The sequence below is a fragment of the Coregonus lavaretus genome (assembly GCF_964263955.1).
Source record: "Coregonus lavaretus genome assembly, contig: SUPER_35_unloc_5, whole genome shotgun sequence".
Classification (NCBI taxonomy): Eukaryota; Metazoa; Chordata; class Actinopteri; order Salmoniformes; family Salmonidae; genus Coregonus; species Coregonus lavaretus.
Window position 1 is genome coordinate 752,554 of NW_028167177.1, and position 26,636 is coordinate 779,189.

Consider the following 26,636-nt stretch of genomic DNA (forward strand, 5'->3'; position numbering starts at 1 on the left):
TAATGTCCCATTGATAGGATCGTCTCGAATGGAGCTCGTCCAGTTTATTTTCCAGCGATTGCTCATTTGCCAATAGAACAGAGGGGAGATGCGATTTATTCATTTGCCGCCGTAGTCTCACCAGGGTGCCTGCACGGCGGCCTCTATAATGCCTTCTATGAGTGTCTGGGATTAGGGCCTGGTCTGGGATAATCAATATGTCTTTAGCTTCCGACTCACTGAAGTAGAAGTTCACATCCAAATCGAGGTTAGTGAGAGCTGTTCTTATGTCCAGAAGCTCTTTACGGTCATAGGAAACGATGGCGGAAACATTATGTACCAAAAAAAGACACAAAATAGCACTATTGGTCAGGAGCCCGTAAAACTGCCGCCATTCCCTCCGGCGCCATTCAATAATTCGTAACATCTTGTAGGAATTGTAATTCGTAACATATCAGACAAATTCTAATTTGTAATATATCATACGAAATGGATGACGGACTTCCACAAATTAATACCTACCATACGAAACGTAACATATCATAACGTTTACTCTGGTCCAACGTTAAATCAACTCGGAAGTTCAAAGACACTGAGTTCTTCCATAGAAGCCGCTTCTCCATAGGTATAATTCTGTGGGCCTAATTCAGATAATGCATGTCATAAGAAGATGCCCAGCGCTTCAAGGCAAGCTTCCTCCATCCTCTCTCTCCTCACCCGCAAAATTTCATTTGCATCTCGCACCCTACACTGTGACTGGCAGGACAGCGTGTGTGTTTGTCTTTCATTATTATTAAACCATGCTGTTACGGCAAAATACAATTTGCTCTTAACAACTTTCCTATGCAGATTAAATCGCTTACCTGCTCCATAGCAAGCTGCTCTATCTGCACTGGGAAGTAATTTAATGTCGAGCTAAATGTAAAGAACATTTTGATTTCAGAGGTTTATAAAGAAACAGAAAGGAACAATATAAACCGTTACTTTTTTTTTTGTTCGAACCCCCTGCTGAAAAGTAGTAAGTAGTAGAACATTTGAGAAAGTTGTCAGTGATGAGATTCGAACACGCAACCTTTGGGTAGCTAGACGTTCACATTATACACCCACCCCGACCAACCACCTTCCTTGCATTTTTGCCTTAAGTAACCTTCTGTCTTATGTAACCATACCAAATGTAACATGTCATACTAACGTGAGTGTCCCGGATTTACGTTTACTATGTTACGTCTAGTCTATGAGACCAGGCTGGAACGCTTCACATCCCTAGCTTATGAAACACATTCCAGACACTGGCTCTTGCTATTTTACTATAACTGATTTGACAGAGAAATATCAGCTAGACAGGATAGTCAGCTGCAGCTATCACCAAGCTAAGCTAGGCCCCGTTTACACTGAAGAGAAAGGATCTTATTGGTTGGTGTCATATAGTTAAAATGGTGTGGTTAAATGAAAAAGGTATGCGCGCTGTTCTTTCAAATACGGTACTGCTTATTACATTACACATCCAATCTCCTATGACCAACATCTTTCAAGCTGAGAGCAGACTTTTTTTTAGAAAGAACAGTGTGTTAGCAAGAATAGAGTAGAAAATAATAATTAAACTATTCCATTTACATCACCTCAGTAAGGTAAATATTAAACTGCCCTTGTTCTAGCCTAGGTTTACTGTCTCTCTAAAAAACGGTATCTACACCAGCCTGTTAATTACCCTCTTACCCCAAAACACTTGACATGTTAACTGTAATACAGTGGGTATCATAAATATTCACCCCCCTTGGAATTTTTCACATTTTGTTGCGTTACAAAGTGGGATTGAAATAGATTTAGTGATTTTTTTTGTCATTGATCTACACAAAATACTCCATAATGTCAAAGTGAAAAGAACATTCTACAAATGTTTACAAATTAATACAATTGTAATAACTAAAATATAGCATAAGTATTCAGCCCCTTTGTTCAGACAAGCCTAAATTAGTTCAGGAGTAAAGTTTGGCTTAACAAATCACATAATAAGTTACATGGATTCACTGTGTGAAATAGGGATTGACCTGAATGACTACCCCTTCCTCTGTCCCCCATACATACAGTGCCATATTTTGCTACGTTAGAGCCTTATACTAAAATTGATTAAATACACATTTTCCCTAATCAATCTACACACAATACCCCATTATTACAAAGCGAAAACAGATAATAAAAAACAGAAATACCTTATTTACAGAAGTATTCAGACCCTTTGCTATGAGACTCGAAATTGAGCTCAGGTGCATCCTGTTTCCATTGATCATCCTTGAGCTGTTTCTACAACTTGATTGGAGTCCACCTGTGGTAAATTGAATTGATTGAACATGATTTGGAAAGGCACACACCTGTCATTATATGGTACCACAGTTGACAGTGCATGTCAGAGAAAGAAACTAAGCCATGAGGTTGAAGGAATTGTCCGTAGAGCTCCGAGACAGGATTGTGTCGAGGCATAGATCTGGGGAAGGGTACCAAAACATTTCTGCAGCATTGAAGGTTCCCAAGAACACAGTGGCCTCCATCATTCTTAAATGGAAGAAGTTTGGAACCACCAAGACTCTTCCTAGAGCTGGCCGCCTGGCCAAACTGATCAATCGGGGGAGAAGGGCCTTGGTCAGGGAGGTGACCAAGAACCCGATGGTCACATTAGAAATACATCAAAACACAATCATGTTGAAGTAAAGAGCCCTGCCAACTAATAGAAACACTTATATTTCATTTTGGATAACTGTTTCTGTACATTTAAGAAACATTGCCTTGTGCCTTGTAATTCCATTAACAAAGACCCACATCTTTTAAGATATTTTCTAAAATCTCTCCCTCATGAGGGAGGATAATGAAAGTTTACAGAAGTTACAAGTGAAGGTAGACTTACCAATTAGTTATAGTGTTTTTACTGATATCAAGTTTGTTTATTAATTATTAAGGGATTAAGACTTATAATTCTGTTACCAAATCGGTAATGCAATTACTGGAATTAAATTGGCTACCATGGGAAATCATAGTAGTCACAAACCACAGTTGGGTCACCTGCTACTGTCCTTCCTTCCGCTGGCATACTGTTATGTTCAGCTCCTAACTGTTTTCTTTCTCTTTCTGTCATCTGGTGGACAAAGCAAGACTGTGAAAACAGTCTGGAGAAACCCACACTCTCACTCACTCACCCACTCTCTCTCCTCTCCAGTTAATGTCTCCTCTCCCGTCTCCTACCACCTACCCTCTTTCCATTTACTGTAACAAGCATCCTCACCCACTGAGCACCAAGGGAAACCGGACGTCCATGGATGTTGAAAAGTAGTTGAACTTTGGTCAGTCCACCGTGGGCTGACCAATTCTGAACCAATCATAGATGTCTGTGTTTCACAAGTTTGGAAAGTACAGTAGAGTTCAGTACAGTCAAGTAGATTATAATGAACCGTACTGAACATATCTACTTTACTGTACTCTACTGTGCTGTCCAAACTTGTGAAACATAGTCGTATATGATTGGTTCAGATTTGGTCTGGTCCAGACCACTTAATTGTGGTCTTGTTTGGGGGCAGAGCTCATTAGAATAATAGCCAGTGCGTAGAATAATACACAAATATGCAAAGGATTATATTGCATATTTCTACCTTTGTGTACCTATTCAGGATACATCACCATGAAGAGAACGATATTCATATCCTAATTTTGCATTTCTGTATAGTACAGATCAGGGACCCATGATGTAATTCCATTACCGTAATTATGTTACCGGATGTAAATCCACTTCACTTACTGTAGTTCAATAAGCAAAATATATGTTTTCAAACTCAAGGTGTCATGTCATAGCTGACACCCCATTCTTTCTGCAGACATTTTTGAATCTTAATTCAGAGCAGATATTTAACAGTTTTTGGAAAACGTGGTCACATAAAAATACATGTTTTTTGTTTGGTAACATTTTAAAGTGAAAAATCTGAGTCTCAGCGTAAATCCGTTATTGTGGAATTGCCCAAATTGAACAGAAATGCATAAAGGTTTATATAAGGAACTCTTTGCTGTACACACATAAACATGACATTATAAAATGTTAACCACAGTCAAGCCCTTCTCTAAAACTGTGATTCAAGTACCTAACAATATGGAGCCATTGGAGTTTATCCAAAAAAAGGTTGATATGTGTTGATTCAAGAATTAAGTATAATGTTTTGGTTCGACTGAGATAAAGGAAACTCAGTCCCTGCAATGATACAAAAATAACCAAGTCAGTCAGCCCAGAGTCAATTTTGTATTTAATTTCAACAACACTCACATAACGTGAAGTACAGTACTTTTATTGCACAAAACAATACATGTGGCAAGTAGAATAACTGTTCTCACTATGGTAACACTTAACATTTTCTGTAAATCTGGTGCCATCGCTTTGATAATTTTTTTTGAATACTTTCGAAAAGGTTCAACATTACATTACACGGATCTTATCTACTTTGTCAAGTGAATTAAGGCACTATCATTATCTCACTATAAAAACACCAATATCAACCTAAAGGGACATACAGTGCCTTGCAAAAGTATTCATCCTCCTTGGCTTTTTTCCTATTTTGTTGCATTACAACCTGTAATTTAAATGGATTTTTATTTGGATTTCATGTAATGGACATACACAAAATAGTCCAAATTGGTGAAGTGAAAAATGCTAAAAAATAAATAACGGAAAAGTGGTGCGTGCATATGTATTCACCCCCTTTGCTATGAAGCCCCTGAATAAGATCTGGTGCAACCAATTACCTTCAGAAGTCACATAATTAGTTAAATAAAGTCCACCTGTGTGCAATCTAAGTGTCACATGATCTGTCACATGATCTCAGTATATATACACCTGTTCTGAAAGGCCCAAGAGTCTGCAACACCACTAAGCAAGGGGCACCACCAAGCAAGCGGCACCATGAAGATCAAGGAGCTCTCCAAACAGGTCAGGGACAAAGTTGTGGAGAAGTACAGATCAGGGTTGGGTTATAAGAAAATATCTGGTCAGATGAGACTAAAATTGAGCTTTTTGGCCATTAAGGAAAACGCTATGTCTGGCGCAAACCCAACACCTCTCATCACCCCGGGAACACCATCCCCACAGTGAAGCATGGTGGTGGCAGCATCATGCTGTGGGGATGTTTTTCATCGGCAGGGACTGGGAAACTGGTCAGAATTGAAGGAATGATGGATGGTGCTAAATACAGGGAAATTCTTGAGGGAAACCTGTTTCAGTCTTCCAGAGATTTGAGCCTGGGACGGAGGTTCACCTTCCAGCAGGACAATGACCCTAAGCATACTGCTAAAGCAACACTCGAGTGGTTTAAGGGGAAACATTTAAATGTCTTGGAATGGCCTAGTCAAAGCCCAGACCTCAATCCAATTGAGAATTTGTGGTATGACTTAAAGATTGCTGTACACCAGCGGAACCCATCCAACTTGAAGGAGCTGGAGCAGTTTTGCCTTGAAGAATGGGCAAAAATCCCAGTGGCTAGATGTGCCAAGCTTATAGAGAGACACACCCCAAGAGACTTGCAGCTGTAATTGCTGCAAAAGGTGGCTCTACAAAGTATTGACTTTGGGGGGGGTGAATAGTTACGCACGCTCAAGTTGTCTGTTTTTTTGTCTTATTTCTTGTTTGTTTCACAATAAAAAATATGTTGCATCTTCAAAGTGGTAGGCATGTTGTGTAAATCAAATGATACAAACCCCCCAAAAATCCATTTTAATTCCAGGTTGTAAGGCAACAAAAAAGGAAAAATGCCAAGGGGGGTGAATACTTTTGCATGCTACTGTTGTTGTCACTCCTAGTCAGTGAAGCATTTTTACAGACCCCATCACACCAACCATCACCATATCTACTCTGCCTCATCATACTAATTCTTTCCTCAGTTCACCTCATCCAGTTGAAGTTCCCTATATATCCAAAACCAAAATAATTGACTACAAACTAACTAGTAATATATTACGTCACTATACTCTATACATGGCCAGTGTGCATTTTCTGCTGGTGTATCCTGAGGTAGCTTCTCTCTGAGAACCTCTTCCCGCAGTGCGTACAGGCGAACGGCCTTTCTCCCGTGTGGATCTTCAGGTGCATCTTCAACTGGTGCTGGTGGGAGAACCTCTTCTCACACTGGGGACAGCTGTAGGGTTTCTCCCCTGTGTGGACCCTCTGGTGCCTCTTCAGGCTGGACGAGTGGGAGAAATTGGCCCGGCACAGGTGGCAGCCGAATGGTTTCTCCCCTGTGTGCATCCTCTGGTGGATCTCCACCTGTTTGGGGAAACTGAAGGCTTTCCCACAGAACGAACATGGGAAGCGCTTCTCTTTGGCGCTGCCACCCTTACTGATTCCGTCTCTATTACTGTCATTTGTCAATTGGCTTGTGTAGCCATTTAGTGTTGAGGCACTGGCATTGTCTGAGGTCTGGTTTAACATTAGGAGAGTGTGAGGAGGACGAAGGCCAGGGAGTGTCTGTGTTGTCGCAGGGTCCATGTTCCAGTTGATAGATCCTATAGAAGGCAGGCTGAAGGCAGCACCTGTTAGGGGGTTAACCTGAGGCACCATCAGCCCCTCTGAATCACAACTATAGGAGCAGGACGGAGCATCGCTAGCCAAGTCTGTGTCGGTTCTCTCCCGTCGCATACGGACACCTCCCCGTCCCTGCAGACCAAGTCTACGCCTCGCCCTGGTCTCAACCAGTCTGTTGTCATGGAGACTACGTTCGGTAGTTTTTTTATGTTCGACTCTCTGGTTAACAGTGTTGTTCCCCAGCCCAGAGTTGAGGACGCTGTCCCATCCACTGTCCTCCACTATACCACCTCTGGTCCTGGCCTGCTCAGTGATGTCATCCCCCAGGCCCTTGGCTGCACCCGTCTGGGTCTGGGAATCCAATATGGCCGCCCAGTCTCCTCTGTTAGCCTCCAGCCAATCACCTGCAGGAAGAGGTTACAAAATAGACTTTACAAACATGGCAGAGAAAACTCTACATATGGAGGTTTTTTTGGTCAATTACCTATTCAAGTTCATTCATTGTAATGTGTGTTTTTGTATGTAAACATAAATTGCATTGTTTTCTTCTTATGGAATGAAGAAAAAAATGAAAGAATAAGGGTTGTTCCACGAAATGAGTGCCTTTTGCATCACTTTCATATTTTAGCTAGAAATGATGCACCAATATTGCATTTTAAAATGAAGGGCCCTTTAATATAGACCACAATTTAATAAATCTGATATTTTATATGAATAACATTTCTAGTCTGTATCAAAATTCAGCATTTTGACATTTCCCTTTGTGCATCTACTGTGACTCGTAGGAAGATTTTAACCCACTTAACCCCAACATTTCTCTAAGTTTTCACCATAAAGCCCTAGTTATTTTTTTGCTTTGGCAAAGTAATTACTGAAGATTATATCCACAGAGTAGTGTTATCAACCTGACCTTCAGTATGCTGGTCTGTATATCGTTTGTATTTCCGGTTTTTATTTTCAATACTGATGCAATTTGCACGTGACAAACACTTGCACAATATGGCTGAGCCTAACCGAACAGCAAACACTACCAGCTGATTGTGAGAAAACGTGCTTCGGTCGACTACATTCGGTTACATTCGGCTATTGTTTACATATTGTGAAATGCGTTAACTGATTGAAAATACAAGTGACAGAACCTACCAGCGCCGCAAAAAGTTGGGTAAACAACACTTTCCTGTATATACCTTATCTCCACCTCCAACCACCAAAAGGACCAACAGCATGAACAACCAGTAAAGTAAGTGTAAATATAATTGTATTCAACATTCTGGCTTGTAGAGACTATTTATTTAAGACTGATAGCCACGGAGTAACCATGGTAACAGTCTGATGTTTAGGCAACCATTCCCCCTGTCACAAGGGGATTTATGGCTGATTTAAGATTAATTTGTCAACCCTGTTACGGTCAACCCTGTTACTTTATTTGGCACTTAATAGTCTTTTTTTTGGAGATAGGAAAAAGTGTTTTTTTATTCAATTGAATATGTGCTCTTTATTTTTTACACCAAGTTACACTACTCAAAAGCCACCAAATTGGTGGAACGACCCAATAGCCAGGTGCATCACTATTCCCATTGAAGATCTATTACTGTATGTAGGCTATATGTATTTCTACCTTACCTTGCTCCCCCATCTTTAGTCCACTCAGCAGATCAATGCTCTCTGGTCCGTCTTCTACTGTCTCCTCTTTGACTAGTAGCAGATCAGGCTTCCCATCCTCCATGTCTACTGACTGTAAGATATACAGAGATACAGTGAGAAAATCTGATATGAGCACCCTGCGATGGAGTATCTTCTGATTGTGCAATGAGGGATTGCTATGAGTACTATGCAAACGTATTAGTTGATTTTATTGCTTGACACTCTTTAATGGTTTCATAATTCAAAAGACATGGTCCCACACTTAAGACAGAATGTATCAGAGTAGTGCTGATCTAGGATATTTCCATATAACCTTATTCATTATAATCTAAAAGGCAAAACTGATCCTAGATCAGCACTCCTGCTCTGAGAGGCTTTGTGGATACGGGCCCTGACCTAATACCATTCAGACAGTAGTTCACATTGGGCTAACCTCAGTGAGACTGTGTGTGGTCCTGTGCTGCTCAGCTGGTTCCTCTGTGGGTTCAGGAGGAGGTGTAGTCTGGTTGTCCTCCATGACTATGGTCCCCTCAGGGTTCTCCAGACCCTCCTCACACCCCTCCTCCTTCACCAGCACCATCTCTGGACCCTCCTCCTGGAAGAGACAGGTGATACCATCAGGTACGTACACACCGGACATTTGACTGGAAGCATTTTCATTTATGTGACATTTGAGAAATTTACCGGACCCATATGCATTGGGTGCATGACCTGATTAGGCCGTCCACCCACAGTGCTCAGAATGACAGAAATCACCTTTAGATTATGGTAATTAATCTTACCAGAACATGTAATGGCGTGCATCATTCTTACCGAATTCCCATGCGCACTTTACTTTTCCTCAGCCAACAAGACGAGTAACGAACAGCAAAATCACTAGCCTATGTCAATCTACCATCCCCCATAGTAGAAAAGTGTACCTATTATATTGGTCAGCTTGTCATTCTGTGCGAGAAAGAAGTAGCCTATTCCAAACAGACTCTGGGACAGTTGTGGGACGATAGATCCCAAATTCATACAACCAGTAGAACTAGGCTACATCAAAAAAACGTTAAAAAGCAATGAGGTTGCCTCCCAAGTGGCGCAGCGGTCTAAGGCACTGCATCACAGTGCTTGAGGTGTCACTACAGACCCGGGTTCAATCCCAGGTTGTGTCGCAGCCAGCCTTCGACCGGGAGACCCATGAGGCGGCGCACAATTGGCCCAGCCTTGTCCGGGTTAGGGGAGGGTTTGGACAGCTGGGATGTCCTTGTCCCATCGCACTCTAGCGACTCCTTGTGGCGAGCCGGGCGCATGCATGCTGACTTCGGTCGCCAGTTGTACGCCGTTTCCTCCGACACATTGGTGCGGCTGGCTTCCGGGTTAAGCGAGCAGTGTGTCAAGAAGCAGTGCGGCTTGGCAGGGTCGTGTTTCGGAGGATGCATGGCTCTCGACCTTCGCCTCTCCCGAGACCGTATGGGAGTTGCAGCGATGGGACAAGACTGTAACTACCAATTTGGAAATCACGAAATTGGGGAGAAAAAAAAAAGCTATGAGGCTGATTCAACAGATCAGAACGTTTACCTTAAAATGTTGATAAACTATTTTTTCACATTTTTGTGCGAATATTCATTCCATAATGCAATTAGCGGGAAAACAGTCGTTAAAAGCGCACCCCACATGCGAGTGTTAAAACAGTTTTGAAGCCACTATTAAAAAAGAGCTTCTGTTTTTAATTCTCAACTGGTAATTGAAGCATGCTTCCCATTCGCCCTTCAAGTGCATAGGCAACTGTAGGCAATGTGAGTAGGAGGCAGTATGCATTTTGAAAACATTTACTTCATTGTTTGAAACAACGTTTTACTTCATATTATGTGGCATGTCTTACCTTGCTTCAAAGCAGCCTAGCCAAAATCCCACCATAAAAAAACGAGACAATTTCTCAAATGCTCTGTAAATTAAAATGCTGCTGGTCAAATGTCCAGTGCCACATTTTCCTAATGGAAACCCTGGTAGGTATATTTAGTAAGTGTATATTGGTTATAAAGCGCTGTTGGGTGTATGCAGAATAGGGTGAGATCAGATGTGATGTATACTAAAGAGAGTCTCAATTAAAGTCTTAGAATGAAAAGTCCCATTGTGTGTTTATTACACATAAACAAGTGTTAAATACACCATATGAAAACCACAAAAAATCTGCATGAACTTCATGAATTGCATTCATTTTCTTAGGAATTTTTTTTAGTTGAATGAAAGTAATGAAATAGGCATTTGTGAACATGATATAGCCTACACAGTACAAACACAATATGTAACAGACTTTTAAGGCTTTATATACAGTATCACACAATGTCTGGATGCAATATTCTACCCAGGAATATTCAACACTCTTAGTCTTACTCACATTATTCCAAATGCATCTGTGGATCTTTTATGCTGACAACAATGACAATTCATCTTTGTCTTTAATGCAGGATTTGATCTAAATGTCAGAAGACCTTTCTCCCGTGTGGACCTTCAGGTGCATCTTCAGGTTACCAGCCTGGGCGAAGCGCATGTGACACTGGGTACAGCTGTAGGGTTTCTCCCCAGTGTGGACCCTCTGGTGCCTCTTCAGGGTGCAAGCCTGGGCGAAGCGCATGTGACACTGGGTACAGCTGTAGGGTTTCTCCCCTGTGTGGACCCTCTGGTGAATCTCCACCTTCTGGGGGCAGCTGAAGCCTTTGTTACAGAACATGCAGAGGAACCGTTTCTCTTTACTATTGCCTGATGTGGCTCCCCCTCCCTGAGCCTTGGCTCTAGCCCTTTTGTTTGAGTTCAATACCTGATCGAAAAGGATGCGACCGTGTGAATCGGAAGGTGCCATCGATGTGGACAATGGGTTGCAGTCCCTGAACGTGAGTAAAGGGAGGTGAGTCACAACATTTTGATTGTTTTCTAAGCTTTCCCTGTAGTCTAAGAAGTCACTGGTGTTGCCCTGCGAGTGTCCTTCTCCTAAGTGAGTCTTGTCTACATTCCATGTCAGAGGAGCGTCACCCTCCACTTTCACAGTCACCTCATCTACGACCAGACCCTCCCCTTTCTTATCTAGGCACCCTTCAGAGTATACACTACTACTGTACCTGTTCATTTCCCCTCTCATTGGATTAGTATGTGTATCTAAGCCCACAGGCATGTCACCAGGTATCATCTCTGTCTTTGTAGCGTATGAACAGGACGGATCATTGCCAGTCTGTAACGCGTCACCTGAGTCCTGATGGGACAGAACCGGGCTCGAGTTACCATAAAGTAAATACTCTGAGCGGGGATTAGGAGGACAGCCCAGTCGCCCCAGCCCCATTAAAGTCTCGGTGTCTGTCTCTGACTTGAGGGCGGCGTTCGGCGTTCCACTGACCTCCGTGATGCTGCATCGGGTCCTGGTCTGCACTGGGGCAGTGGTGGGGTCCTCTGTGGCTACAGCTGGTGCCACTCCAGCCGCTGCTCCAGTCTGGATGTCTCTGCTGTGCCGTGGGTCCTCCTCTCCTTCAGACCTCTCCAGCTTGACCCCAGGACCTGCAGCCTCTGCATCTGCAGACTAACACAAGTACGTTTTTTTAATGGGCTTCAAGCTTATATCATCAAATTCATGAAAACGCGGTCAAATAAGATATACAGTGCCTTCAGAAAGTATTCATACCCCTTGACTTATTCCACATTTTGTTGTGTTACAGCCTGAATTCAACATTTATTAAATCAATTGTTTTTCTCACCCATCTATACACAATATCCCATAATGACAAAGTGAAAACATGTTTTTAGAAATGTTTTCAAATTTATTGAAAATGAAATACAGAAATATCTCATTTACATAAGTATTCACATTAGAATCACTTTTGGCAGCGATTACAGCTGTGAGTTTTTCTAGGTAAGTCTCTAAGAGCTTTGCACACCTGGATTATACAATATTTGTACATTATTCTTTTTTAAATTCTTCAAGCTGTCAAGTTGGTTGTTGATCATTGCTAGACAGCCATTTTCAGGTCTTGCCATAGATTTTCAAGCCGATTGAAGTCAAAACTGTAATTAGGCCACTAAGGAACATTCAATGTCATCTTGGTAAGCAACTCCAATGTATATTTGGCCTTGTGTTTTAGGTTATTGTCCTGCTGAAAGCTGAATTTGTCTCCCAGTGTCTGTTGGAAAGCAGACTGAACCAAGTTTTCCTCTAGGATTTTGCCTGTGCTTAGCTCTATTCCTTTACTTTTTATCTTAAAAAACTCCCTAGTCCTTGCCGATGACAAGCATACCCATAACAGGATGCAGCCACCACCATGCTTGAAAATATCAACAATGGTACTCAGTGATGTGGTGTGTTCGACTTTCCCCAAACAACGCTTTGTATTCAGGACATAAAGTTAATTTCTTTGCCACATTCTTTGCAGATTTACGTTAGTGCCTTATTGCAAACAGGATGCATGTTTTGGAATATTTGTATTCTTTACAGGCTTCCTTCTTTTCGTTAGAATTGTGGAGTAACTGAAATGTTGTTTATCCATCCTCAGATTTCTCCTATCACAGCCATTACACTCTAACTGTTTTAAAAATCACCATTGGCCTCATGGTGAAATCCCTGAGCAGTTTCCTTCCTCTCCAGCAAATGAGTTAGGAAGGACGCCTGTATCTTTGTAGTGACTGGGTGTATTGATACACTATTCAAAGCCTAATTAATTACTTCACCATGCTCAAAGGTGCCCTTCTTTGCGAGACATGGAAAAAACCTCTTTGTGGTTGAATCTGTGCTTGAAATTCACTGCTCGAATGAGAGACCTTACAGATAATTGTATGTGTGGGGTACAGAGATTGGCAAGTTATTAAAAAATCATGTTAACCACTATTATTGAACACTGAATGAGTCCATGCAACTTATGCAATTTGTTAAGCACATTTTTAGTCCTGAACTTATTTAGGCTTGCCAAACCAAAGGGGTTGAAAACTCATTGACTCAAGACATTTCAGCTATTAATTTCTAAAAATGTCTACAAACAAAATTCCACAATTACCTCGGAAACACGTATACATTTTTATATATATACAGTACCAGTCAAACGTTTGGACACAGCTACTCATTCCAGGGTTTTTCTTTATTTTTACTATTTTCTACATTGTAGAATAATAGTGAAGACATCAAAACTATGAAATAACACATATGTAGTAACCACTTTTTTTTTTACAAATCAAAATATATTTTATATTTGAGATTCTTCAAAGTAGCCACCCTTTGCCTTGATGACAGCTTTGCACACTCTTGGCATTCTCTCAACCAGCTTCACCTGGATGTATATCAATGTATATTTTAAGCAAATTCTTAACCTACAAAACGAGGAACCACGAAGTATCACTTTCATGGCATACTGGATAACAATGTCCTAGGGAAGTCTCTCAAGCTCCCCTAAGGCAGATAGCTCAAGTGAATAGCTGAAGGGAGCCTTTCTGAAATAAACAGGCCACATTTGATTTACAAAGTGACTGTAATTTCTTATGCAACACTATTACACTAACCTCTATCACGATAACGTGTTGGGTTGAGGTTCCACTCCCCTCATCAACAGTGATTGGTTGGTCATCTCTCCATTTATTGTGTCCCGCTGGCTTCACAAAGCTCCTGTGGCTTCCAATGAGATGTCCGCCACCTGAATGAGTGATTGGGGAAAAGAGGTGGTTAAGTTACCTACTGTCAATGCTCAACAGTATACATTAATGGTCAAAAGTTTTGAGAATGACACAAGTATTGGTCTTCACAAAGTTCGCTGCTTCAGTGTTATGAGATATTTCTGTCAGATGTTACTATGGTATACTGAAGTATAATTACAAGCATTCCATAAGTGTAAAAGGCTTTCAATAACAATTACATTAAGTTTTCATTAACAATTACATTAAGTTTATGCAAAGAGTCAATATTTGCAGTGTTGACCCTTCTTTTTCAAGATCTCTGCAATCCGCCCTGGCATGCTGTCAATTAACTTCTGGGCCACATCCTGACTGATGGCAGCCCATTCTTGCATAATCAATGCTTGGAGTTTGTCAGAATTTGTGGGGTTTTGTTTGTCCACCCGCCTCTTGAGGATCGACCACAAGTTCTCAATGGGATTAAGGTCTGGGGAGTTTCCTGGCCATGGACCCAAAATGTCGATGTTTTGTTTTTCCAGCCACTTAGTTATCACTTTTGCCTTATGGCAAGGTGCTCCATCATGCTGGAAAAGGCATTGGTCGTCACCAAACTGTTCTTGGATGGTTGGGAGAAGTTGCTGTCGGAGGATGTGTTGGTACCATTCTTTATTCATGGCTGTGTTCTTAGGCAAAAATGTGAGTGAGCCCACTCCCTTGGCTGAGAAGCAACCCCACACATGAATGGTCTCAGGATACTTTACTGTTGGCATGACACAGGACTGATGGTAGCGCTCACCTTGTCTTCTCTGGACAAGGTGTTTTCCGGATGCCCCAAACAATCGGAAAGGGGATTCATCAGAGAAAATGACTTTACCCCAGTCCTCAGCAGTCCAATCCCTGTACCTTTTGCAGAATATCAGTCTGTCCCTGATGTTTTTCCTGGAGAGAAGTGGCTTCTTTGCTGCCCTTCTTTGACACCAGGCCATCCTCCAAGTCTTTGCCTCACTGTGCGTGCAGATGCACTCACACCTGCCTGCTGCCATTCCTGAGCAAGCTCTGCACTGGTGGTGCCCCGATCCCGCAGCTGAATCAACTTTAGGAGACGGTCCTGGCGCTTGCTGGACTTTCTTGGGCGCCCTGACGCCTTCTTCACAACAATTGAACCTCTCTTCTTGAAGTTCTTGATGATCCAATAAATGTTTGATTTAGGTGCAATCTTACTAGCAGCAATATCCTTGCCTGTGAAGCCTTTTTGTGCAAAGCAATGATGACGGCACGTGTTTCCTTGCAGGTAACCATGGTTAACAGAGGAAGAACAATGATTTCAAGCACCACCCTCCTTTTAAAGCTTCCAGTCTGTTATTCTAACTCAATCAGCATGACAGAGTGATCTCCAGCCTTGTCCTCTGATGAGAGAAATAATGAGAGAATCACTGACAGGATGGCAGCTGGTCCTTTTGTGGCAGGGCTGAAATGCAGTGGAAATGTTTTTGGGGGATTAAGTTCATTTTCATGGCAAAGAGGGACTTTTCAATTAATTGCGTTTAATCTGATCACTCTTCATGACATTCTGGAGTATATGCAAATTGCCATAATCAAAACTGAGGCAGTAGACTTTGTGAAAATTAGTATGTGTCATTCTCAAAACTTTTGACCACGACTGTATTCACACTATTGACAGTTTTGACACTGTCTAGAATGGCCAAGGATGTAAGGTAACACTTCTCATAACTTCTTGATATACTTATTTATTGATTGATGTATTCTATTCCATGCATCACATTGTTTTCATTGAGTAAATAATAGGAAATGCAGTAAATCAAGAATCTGGTTAGAATATGATAGTGTCTTTGCGCATGATAGCCAAGTAATCAGGGGAAATATTGCGTACTATCCTAAATCTGACCAAGACCTTATTCTGGGTAACACATCTGAACACATGTGCAGAGGGGAATGGGTACTGAGCTACAGTAGTTATGAACCGCGACAGGCCGCGCAGCCTCGGCCTTCCTACCTCTTGCCATTCCTCTGTATTGGTTGAGGATCTTGACACTACTTGGACGACTGGCGAGGACGCGCTCTCGCATTGTCCTGTCTGCGCGCTCCCGTGTCACCTTCAATTCCTGTAGCTGTAGTTTCCTCCGCAATGCCCTGTTTTCTTTCTGGCTTTGAGAAATTTCCAAACGAAGCACAGCATAGTCGTCGTCTACGAGTTTACAGATCTCTGCCACGGCTGCATTTGCTAGCACCTCCATGATGGAGGCTATTTGAGTGTGAAAAACCATACAGTTAGCCATTGTTAGCAGCTAGCTAGCGTTACCTAGATAACATATATCAACCAAGTCCTGTCTCCAACGCGAATTAAAGACTACATGGCGTAAGTATGTGATGCTGTGCACTTAAAATAATCATATTTTGAGCTCCATGGCGTTAATAAACGTCTAAATAACAACAATAACGATAACGTGGAAATTGTTCTCGGTCACTGTTCACTTCTGTTTACAGTGAAGAGAAACGTTATTGGTGTGCGTCACATCACAAGGGGTGTGGCTAAATGAAAAGCGAATGCGCGCTGTTCTTTGAAATACGGTAGTGCTTATTACATTTACATTTTAGTCATTTAGCAGACGCTCTTATCCAGAGCGACTTACAGTTAGTGAATACATTTTTTTTATTTTTTTATACTGGCCCCCCGTGGGAATCAAACCCACAACCCTGGCGTTGCAAACGCCATGCTCTATCAACTGAGCTACATCCCTGCCGGCCATTCCCTCCCCTACCCTGGACGACGCTGGGCCAATTGTGCGCCGCCCATGAGTCTCCCTGTCGCGGCCGGCTGCGACAGAGCCTGGATTCGAACCAGGATCTCTAGGAGTCTCAGGACTCAGGAGTTTATATTACATTTTATAAACTGGGTGGTTCGATCCCTGAATGCTGATTGGTTGACAGCCGTGGTATATCAGAGTATACCACCAGTATGACAAAACAATTAGAGCAGTAAAAATAAATATGTTGGTAACCAGTTTATAATAGCACCCCCTTGTGCCTTATTGCTTAAACATTACACATCAAGGGCTCTATTTTAACAAACCTAACGCAATGGTAAATCTTACCGCTGGCGGTAGGGCTATAGGTTCAGGGGTGTGTCAGATATGTTTGCTATTTTCACAACCATAATTATAGGCGCAGTAGCTGGCGGTGGCGCAAAAGGGCTGGGTTTTGATGAATAAACAAGTTGAAGGTGTGTCAAGGCTTGACCCCTCACTGGCCAATCAGAATGTGCTCCATGGCTAAATATGTGGTTGCTTCAAGTTGTTTATTAAAGGTATTTCATATACAGTGCATTCAGAAAGTATTCAGACCCCTTGACTTTTTCCACATTTTGTTACGTTACAGCCTTATTTTAAAATGGATGAAATTGTTCCCCCCCCAAATCTACACACAATACCCCATAATGACAAAGCAAAAACATATTTTTTTTACATTTACATAAGTATTCAGACCCTTTACTCAGTACTTTGTTGAAGCACCTTTGGCAGTGATTACAGCCTGGAGTCTTCTTGAGTATGACGCTACAAGCGTGGCACACCTGTATTTGGGGAGTTTCTCCCATTCTTCTCTGCAGATCCTCTCAAGCGCTGCACAGCTATTTTCAGGTCTCTCCAGAAATGTTAGATTGGGTTCAAGTCTGGGCTCTGGCTGGGCCACTCAAGAACATTCAGAGACTTGTCCAGAAGCCACTCCTGCATTGTCTTGGCTGTGTGCTTAGGGTCGTTGTCCTGTTGGAAGGTGAACCTTCGCCCCAGTCTGAGGTTCTGAGTTCTCTGGAGCAGGTTTTCATTAAGGATCGCTCTGTACTTTGCTCCGCTCATCTTTCCCTCGATCCTGACTAGTCTCCCAATCCCTGCCAGTGAAAAACATCCCCACAACATGATGCTGCCACCACCATGCTTCACCGTAGGGATGGTGCCAGGTTTCCTCCAGACATGATGCTAGGCATTCAGGCCAAAAAGTTAAATCTTGGTTTCATCAGACCAGAGAATCTTGATTCTCATGGTGTGAGAGTCCTTTAGGTGCCTTTTGGCAAACTCCAAGGGGGCTGTCATGTGTCTTTTACTGAGGAGTGGTTTCTGTCTGGCCACCCTACCATAAAGGCCTGATTGGTGGAGTGCTGCAGAGATGGTTGTCCTTCTGGAAGGTTCTCCCATCTCCAAAGATGAACTCTGGAGCTCTGTCAGAGTGACCATCGGGTTCTTGGTCACCTCCCTGACCAAGAAGAGCATGTGACACTGGGTACAGAGACAGACACTGAGACCGTAACTGTAACAGACAGGCTCTTACACACAGGATCTGACCACAGATCAGACCCAGAGAGACTGCAGCTGGGACCACTGGGCAGACAGGCTCTTACACACAGGAAACCCGCAGACACTCGGCCCTCCGTGGAATGAGTTTGACGTGCTCTAGACAGATCAGCCTGTGTCTCTAAACCCAAGGGCATGTTGCCAGGGTCCATCTCTGTAGTGTAAGCTTAGCCGCGGAAAGTTGCAGGCTGAGGGTGCTGCAGCACCCCCTGAAAAAATAAATAAATATTAATTAATTAAAAAAGATAAATACACTACCGGTCAAAAGTTTTATAACACCTACTCATTCAAGGGTTTTTCTTTATTTTGACTATTTTCTACATTGTAGAATAATAGTGAAGACATCAAAACTATGAAATAACACATATGGAATCATGTAGTAACCAAAAAAGTGTTAAACTAATCAAAATATATTTTCTTCAAATAGCCACCCTTTGCCTTGATGACAGCTTTGTACACTCTTGGCATTCTCACAACCAGCTTCATGAGGTAGTCACCTGGAATGCATTTCAATTAACAGGTGTGCCTTGTTAAAAGTTCATTTGTGGAATTTGTGGAATTTCTTTCCTTCGTAATGCGTTTGAGCCAATCAGTTGTGTTGTGACAAGGTAGGGGGGTATACAGAAGATAGCCCTATTTGGTAAAAGACCAAGTCCATATTATGGCAAGAACAGCTCAAATAAGCAAAGAGAAACGACAGTCCATCATTACTTTAAGACATGAAGGTCAGTCAATACGGAACATTTCAAGAACTTTTAACATTTCTTCAAGTGCAGTACCAAAAAAAATCAAGCGCTATGATGAAACTGGCTCTCATGAGGACCACAACCGGAATGGAAGACGCAGAGTTACCTCTGCTGCAGAGGATAAGTTCATTAGAGTTACCAGCCTCAGAAATTGCAGCCCAAATAAATGCTTCACAGAGTTCAAGTAACAGACACATCTCAACATCAACTGTTCAGAGGAGACTGTGTGAATCAGGCCTTCATGGTCGAATTGCTGCAAAGAAACCACTACTAAAGGACACCAATAATAAGAAGAGACTTACTTGGGCCAAGAAACATGAGCAATGTCAATACGGAAATAATTTTGATGTCTTCACTATTATTCTACAATGTAGAAAATAGTAAAAATAAAGAAAAACCCTTGAATGAGTAGGTGTTCTCAAACTATTGACCAGTAGTGTGTAACAAAGTGAAAATGTAGAGTTTCCATCAACCTCGCGCGCAATGTAGACATCAAAGTACGCCACAGTTCGCGGTAGAGTAGTGGGTGAAACCATTCACTTCAGGAAAAGGGGTGATATAAATAAAGTTTCCTTTAATTTTGTGTTACTGAATTCATAAAAATATTTGCTGCCATAGTAGTAAAGTTGGTAATATGAGAGGTCTTCCGACTTACCATTTTTTGTACTATTTTCTTTTGAAAGAAAAGCTAGTGAGTTTTGAGTGCTTCTCCCCTATTTGGGAAGTTGGTCTGCTTGCTCTTCAGTCTGAGAGAGATATTCTGAGAGCAGGTTCGTGTCTCCTTCCTCTGTATATAAAAAACTGTTTAAAACTGTATAACATAAGTGTTTTTGGAAAACGGGTTTATATATCCTAAAGTCAATAGCAAATGTGGCTATGTATATATTTATTTTGCCGTTAATGTATTGAAGACCTATTTCAGCAAGTTAACCAAGTTTTTGCTGGCTTAGCTAGCCATGTTAATGATGAGGTAACTAGCACCGTTGGTCACTGCACTACAACGTCACGCTAGCTATTGCCAGCAGGTGATTTGCTAGCAGGTGACTTATTGAAATTAAGTGAATGTTTATTTTCTTACTACCTTCAAAGGTTTTGTCGTATCGAGTGAGTGGTGGCAATTATTGCTGATGAACAAAAGGAGTCTGCTCATACGGAACGTTGATCATAAGGTTTATTCAGATCACAAGCTTCAGCATGAGTAACAGACTCGCGAGGTCTGGAGAGCAGTGTCCTCCAATTCTAATGGCTGCTCTGCCCTCTCTTCTTCGTGTACCCCTATTTATAAACAATGCAACAAGATGGGCTCCCTCTTCTGGCCAATCACCAGTCTCCCCTGTCTACAACACACACTTCCTGTCTATTGTATATGACATTATACTAAACATTGCCTTTTGATACTAACATAACCAACATTCCATTTCTTCATGAAAAACATTTAACAAAGACAATCTTAATATACTACATATTCCCCCCTTCGAGACAAAACTAAAAAGTCTCGACAACAATAGGATTATGACCAGTAACAATTTCTTATTGAGTATCTTTAACCTTAAACCAAAAACATTCTCCTCTAGAGTGTAAATACCCTTCTATGAAATATGAATAACTGTTTATGAAATGTGAATACATTACTATGAAATATGAACAAATCTCTATGGAGTGTAAGAGCGAAAAACTGTCCGGCAACCTTCCATCCATATCAATCAAGACAGTAAAATTCTCTCACGGTCCCTCTGCCCCAGGCAACCACCTCGGTACTCCAGATAACCTCATAAACAATGTAAATGCATTTGAAACTATGATGCAATTAAATACACATGTAAGCCCCTGCAAACAAAATCCTATCCAAAAACATCCACTGTAAGGCTGGTCAACCCATTGGACCGTACAGTGAAACTCTCCCTTCCTAGCCTCTCTGTCCCTAAACATTCACGAAATAAACAAAAACATCTAAAATCCTCACATGTATTCAATAACATCAAACATCATTCTACAAAAATTAATACCTAAGAATATGACCCAAATTATGTATTACACATGTCTATATTTCATTGCAGACACTGGAATGTAGTCCACTACACTTCATCTCCCCGTAGTCTCCTCTTCCAATGGATTGTTGATGATGGAATCAGCCACACCCTCCTTGTTTCATCTCCTCCAGTCATTGTCATTTCATATTGTCCCTTCATATTGTCCTTGTTTGAGTCACATGTTCCCCCAAATGCTTCTGGAAGAAAAGAAAAGAAACGACCAAACAGTATCTTTTTGCAAAACAAACACTTTCAAATTAAACATGAATATCAACTAAGAATATAAAACTGATATATAAATGATGCATGAATCACTTAAACCTATTCCCCCCTTTGATTCATAAATCATACCAACATCACCCTAATATTGAAAAAAAAAAAAAAAAAAAAAATTTTTTTTTTGAAAAATCATCAAAATGATATTTATCCATCAGTTCCACTTGTCCATCTTTATCCAGATCAGGAACAGTCAACACCGGCATCTGAGTGTTGTCTCCAGGCACTCTCCAACCTATCTTAATATCATAGCTTTCTCAAAGGTCAGTAACAAATTACAAACATCACACAGTGTTATCAAAGCTGAAACTAAAATCTGACCCATCACTGCCCCTACTGGCCTACCTGATCTTGCAACCAAATCTTCTCAGATCTCCCAAACACATCCCTTATAATGCATATATAACCCTAGTGATAATATCTGAACTATCTGGACTCAAAGTATCTACTATTATCAATATGATCTTCCCAAATGTTACACCATACCATGGAAAAAATCCCCCCTTCTCCCTTAGATTCATCCTTCAATGATAGGCTTGAAGACTATGACATGTCGCCATGTCACCCTTTTAACCCTAGATTTAGCTGTGTCCGGTGCTATCCCTCTTATAATGGTAAAAACCTCATATGGAAGCTTCAACGTTGACATGTAACAAAATCCTATCCATCCATAATGTAAGAATATATATGCTTTATCACCACAACCCCTCCAAATATCTCTAAAATTCTCCATAGTCACATTGTCAGGCAAAAGCTAATCTTTTAACCCTCAAAGTCCTGCTGTTCCTACTACCTGGAACATAAAAAGTAACATATTTCTCATTACTACCCTTAAGATCATACATACCCAAAGTTATCATATAACCTCACAATCTGATATTCCCATAAACATACCCCTTACCTCATATGTTTTATTAGAACAAAAACAACTTTTAACCCTCAATGGTTACACCTCAAATGCTCCAGGATTCGCTGTTACCTGATTTTACTTCACATCTAACAAATTCACACAAGTTAATTCACTTAACCCAATACCACCTACCCCTAGGCTTAAACAAATGTTTTGATAATGACATTATTTTATCGGTTACTGATTATTGTTGATACCACAGTCATGACAAAGCATAAGATTGACACATACTTGATAGAGGTCAAACGACCGTCGCTAACATGTTTGGTGGTGGAATTCTCAACAGACATGGACCCTCAAGATTCCTCACTGATCTTACAGAATAAGCTGCTGGAACCTTCCCATCTATCTCTAATCTTCACAACAGAAGAATCAAACCACTCCCTTTAGTTTCTCTCTCCCCTAACGAGCGGTACTGATCAGATACCTCTCCTTGTCTGTCATTAAAATCAAAGACCTCATTCTGTCCTCCATGATAGTATCCTTCACTATTCTCTCTACTACTATCTGCTCTCCTATTTTAATCCTATTCATCTTGCTACCCCCTTTAATTTCAGAAAAGTTGTTGTCGGTGTCATACTCCCTACATTTGCTTATTGCCATCGTATCATTAATCCCTTCCAAAGTTACCATTAAAGTAGTTGATGTATTAACCTTAATTATTTCTAGTGGCAAAGCTACCAATATCCTATGTGTATTATCTACTGTTGAATGATTACTGTAATCTACTCCTCCTGAACTCCCTCAATGACTGTGGAGACTACAACAGACCTCAACTCTTCCATTATAAGCATTACTTTATGAATTACATAGCCCTTTAACCAATAATTCCTAACCGGAACAAATTCTAATGCTTGCACTAGATAAGTATACTTCTTCTCCATAATTATCTCTGTAACATTACGCAACATAAGTGAACAGTCACTCCTAACCCTCTTCTAAACTATACCTCCTTTAATTAGGTGCCACAGCTTCTACTCTTGGTCCTGATAACAATACTTCTTCTCCATAATTATCTCTCCATGGGGGAGAAACGTCCCCATCCTAACCCTAATAAGTATTTTCCCTAAAATTGGCGCTGGAGCTATTGGTTCCCTTATAATCAAATGCGATATATTTATGGCTTTAATAACTATCAATGTTGAAAGAGTTAACCTGCTTCTCACTGTTGTTATAATAGACTGAAGTGTTAATGTCCTTAGTTACTCCTAGTTTTTCCCCAAAGAAAAAAGTTGTCTTTGCTTGTACTTCCATCTATCACCACTAGTGTCACTTTTTCCCAACTCTCAGTCCTCTCCCTAATTCCTAACTTTCAAACTTTTGATTATAAAAAATACCCCTATAATTACCTTGATCTCCCTACTCTAAAATGTCCTTCACCATTGTTCTCTCTCTCTTACTACTAACTTTGAAACTTAGCTTACTGTCTTAGAGTTCCTTCAACCTAGTCCTCCTAACTTATTTTACTGTAATCTTTTCTCTCCTAACCTTTTAAAAACATTTTCCACTGATTTATTCACACATCCCTTTACCACCAAATTTTTAGAATATGTGATTGGGAAAGTTCCCAACTGCCTTTGACTTTTTACACACACTTGGCAAACGACTAAACACATTTTAGCCTATCCTGAAACCTCTTAGTGTAAGAATGTGACCCAGAATAAACAGTCACCCCTTTTAACTTTATTTTTCCAGACAGATTGTCTAATAGACAGAACAATAGATTATCATCCTTCCTATGATATTATCTTTTTTAAGCACATGATTCCCAGATTCCCAAAAACCCAGTCGTCTAGTGTACATCTTATTGTACAATTCAATTTAAACAATGCATCTCTTCCCAACACTGCCATAACAGTATCTTCTAATATTAGTATGTCTATTTTGATTTCTCTTTGATTTTTATAGCAGAGCTCCATTGATTCCCTAACTTCAATTGTTAGCTATTTTCTCTTCTCTAATCGATTCTCTCAGCTGACACCCCCCTTCGTCTCTTCTAGGCACTAACAGGGGATCTTCACTTGCTCCTTTATCTTCCTCTGTTGTTTTCTCCTGGTGCATTTCCATCCCAGGTAAAGTAACCAATCTGTCCACAATTATAACAGTCTTCTGAAAGTTGCTGGAAGTGTAGCTGAAATCTTCCTCCTTCTATTTCTTCTTTGTTCTTCTCCAATTCTTGGGATCCTCTCAGCAGTTTCTCCTCTTCTGTATCTTCAGCGTCTCGAGCTGTTCCTCTAGCTCTCTTACCTCTCCCAAAGTCGTCACTTCCTCCAGGCCTGATACGCCTCGGTCTATATCTCCTATTTCTTCTTTGCCAGTCATTGTAGAATAAAATCCTCTTGAACATAAAGCACCTTTAATCTCCAAATCTTCATCGCTTTCTTCATCATCGTCGTTTCTGCTTGTCCTCTATCTATTATTCGTTCATCTTCATCTCTGATGCAACAATCACCCTCCTGGATGATCACTGAAAGCTTCCTACTCATAAGGTGGATGTCTTTTTGCTGAATCCGTATGTGAGAAAGGTGTACTAACATCTGCCATTAGTTTCTCCTAACACTACTTTAGTTAAAGAACTATCCTAATTAGTCAATTTTCCCCTATATCAACCCTTTTATATTCCTTTATTGTGAACTATCTTATTTTAGACTGTATAGCCTATGGCTTCCCCCTGTAATTATTTTTTAAATAAATCAATTAAAAATCATGAATAATTAAAACCAATTTGTATTCCTATATCACTAAGTTATCAATTAGTGTTGGCTATCTTACCACAACCCATCAAATGCAAGTAAATGTAACCATAAACTCCATTGTTTAATATGCACCCAAGTAAATGTAAGTTAGTCAACTTCAAAGCAATCCCAAAAACAAAGCCTCTAACCCTATCATTACTACAATTCCCATAAACCCCCTTGCTCTATAGGCACCTAATTATCTTAAATTTACAGATTGAATGTCAGTCTTTGATTCCCAACACATCTGTAATCAAACCCCAGTGATACACAGGGCTTCCAAAATGCAATTTTTAATGAAATAGTATTTGCCAAGCCTATGTAAAATTGTCATAACATCACATATCTTGTTAGGATGATCTTGTGAACTAGCCTGATATCTGATCCTCTGCCTCTGCCACGTCACGTGATGTCACGTCAGCACTTCCTGTATCTCCTCTCTCCCCCTCTCTCCTGTCTCTCATGACAAGGGACAAAGACACAGAAACAGCTTTTAGTAGTTAATGCAATCACTGAGTATTTCCAACCATTCAATATTTGTTCGTTCTACATTATTCACTCTAAGACTAAACTCAGAACTAAATAGATCGCTCAAAACATTTTTATTTTATTTTAACAAAACATTTTTATTTTATTTTAATCCGTCATTTAATTCAATGCATTATACTTCGCCAACATATATTTACTTTATCAATTCAATAGGTCACACAACAAGTTTCATCTTTAACCAACCGCCGTTTAAACTAGAATACCCGTGTCAAAATATATCTTCTCTTTGTCCGTGTGTTTCTCTGTCTGCCCCTGCAGCCCCCAGATGGGACCTATGACCTTAACCAACCATTTTGTTTTGTAGGCTGAGCACAACCGCATGTCGTAGTTTTAGCCCCGTAAAATCATGCACATGCGCACATCCATTCAATCCCATGCTTGCCATACAATAGAACGATAGCATTACGCTACAGCTTCACTATTTTATACGTTATACTCACACAATTACACATAACAGAGCTCACATTTGCGTAGAACTTTCAGTTCCCCCCACATACAAACAAGTTTAAGAGGCTTGAATCCATCGCAGTGGACCTCTAAGGTTAAGATTATCATGTAGCACGCAACACAATTAGCATTTAGCAATTAGCCTTAGCATTAGCTTTAGGTACAATGTGACACAACACACATTTAGCATTTAGCCTTAGCATTAGCCTTTAGCCAACTGCGGCCTACAACATGTAACAAAACCCGCATTGCGTCTTTAATTATTGTTTCGTTTGTCCTAAATTTATTCTGCCGTGAGTATGGCTATTTAAATGAGCAGTTCCACCCACGCAAATATCCCGTTGGACAGAAGATGAGCAGCCAACCCCCAAGAAAATTTTCAACCACCTCCAGTCCCAGACTGACCTGAAAACTCCTAACGCGTTTCCCGGATTCATGGCCCACCCTGCGGTCGCCCCGTGTGTCACGAGGGCTTATCTAAACCTGCAATGCTCTAAAATTGTATACATATCTTGGCCCCGACTGTTCTTGACTTACTATTCAAGCAACACATCTCTATAAACAATCCCTAAACTCTAACCACTTTTGCGCTATTTTTAAAATTTGTATAATGATTAGCCAGACCCCAGTCATCAGCAAAAACACCACCTGAGGCACGGTCGTAATGGTACATTCCTCCAGTGTACACAAGCAGTACCAAAACTAACAACTTAGCTGTGAGAAACACTCACCCTGGTTGGGTCATGACTCCAGACCGAAGTTAGCTTGAGTTAGCTTGGCGACT

At 40.9% G+C, this 26,636-nt stretch overlaps 1 protein-coding gene across 1 annotated transcript; it reads right to left on the reverse strand.

Annotated features, from left to right (window-relative positions):
* Window positions 1-4,241: 4,241 nt before the first annotated feature.
* Window positions 4,242-16,322, reverse strand: LOC311110433 (uncharacterized protein). The gene is made up of 6 exons (XM_084188979.1): window positions 15,810-16,322; window positions 13,688-13,818; window positions 11,544-11,723; window positions 8,604-8,765; window positions 8,150-8,261; window positions 4,242-6,930 (listed from the first exon to the last, which is right to left on the reverse strand). The coding sequence occupies exons 1-6, from the start codon at window positions 16,090-16,092 to the stop codon at window positions 5,975-5,977; spliced, it is 1,824 nt and encodes a 607-aa protein (XP_084045105.1). The 5' UTR covers window positions 16,093-16,322; the 3' UTR covers window positions 4,242-5,974.
* Window positions 16,323-26,636: the final 10,314 nt, after the last annotated feature.

Excerpts from the sequence above, each read along its gene's own strand:
- LOC311110433 (XM_084188979.1), bottom strand. The coding sequence starts at position 16,092 with ATGGCTAACTGTATGGTTTTTCACACTCAAATAGCCTCCATCATGGAG. Across the intron at positions 8,766-11,543 it reads CCCGATGCAGCATCACGGAG|GAGGAGGGTCCAGAGATGGT; the intron begins GTCAGTGGAACG and ends TGTCTCTTCCAG. Across the intron at positions 6,931-8,149 it reads ACTAAAGATGGGGGAGCAAG|GTGATTGGCTGGAGGCTAAC; the intron begins GTAAGGTAGAAA and ends CTCTTCCTGCAG.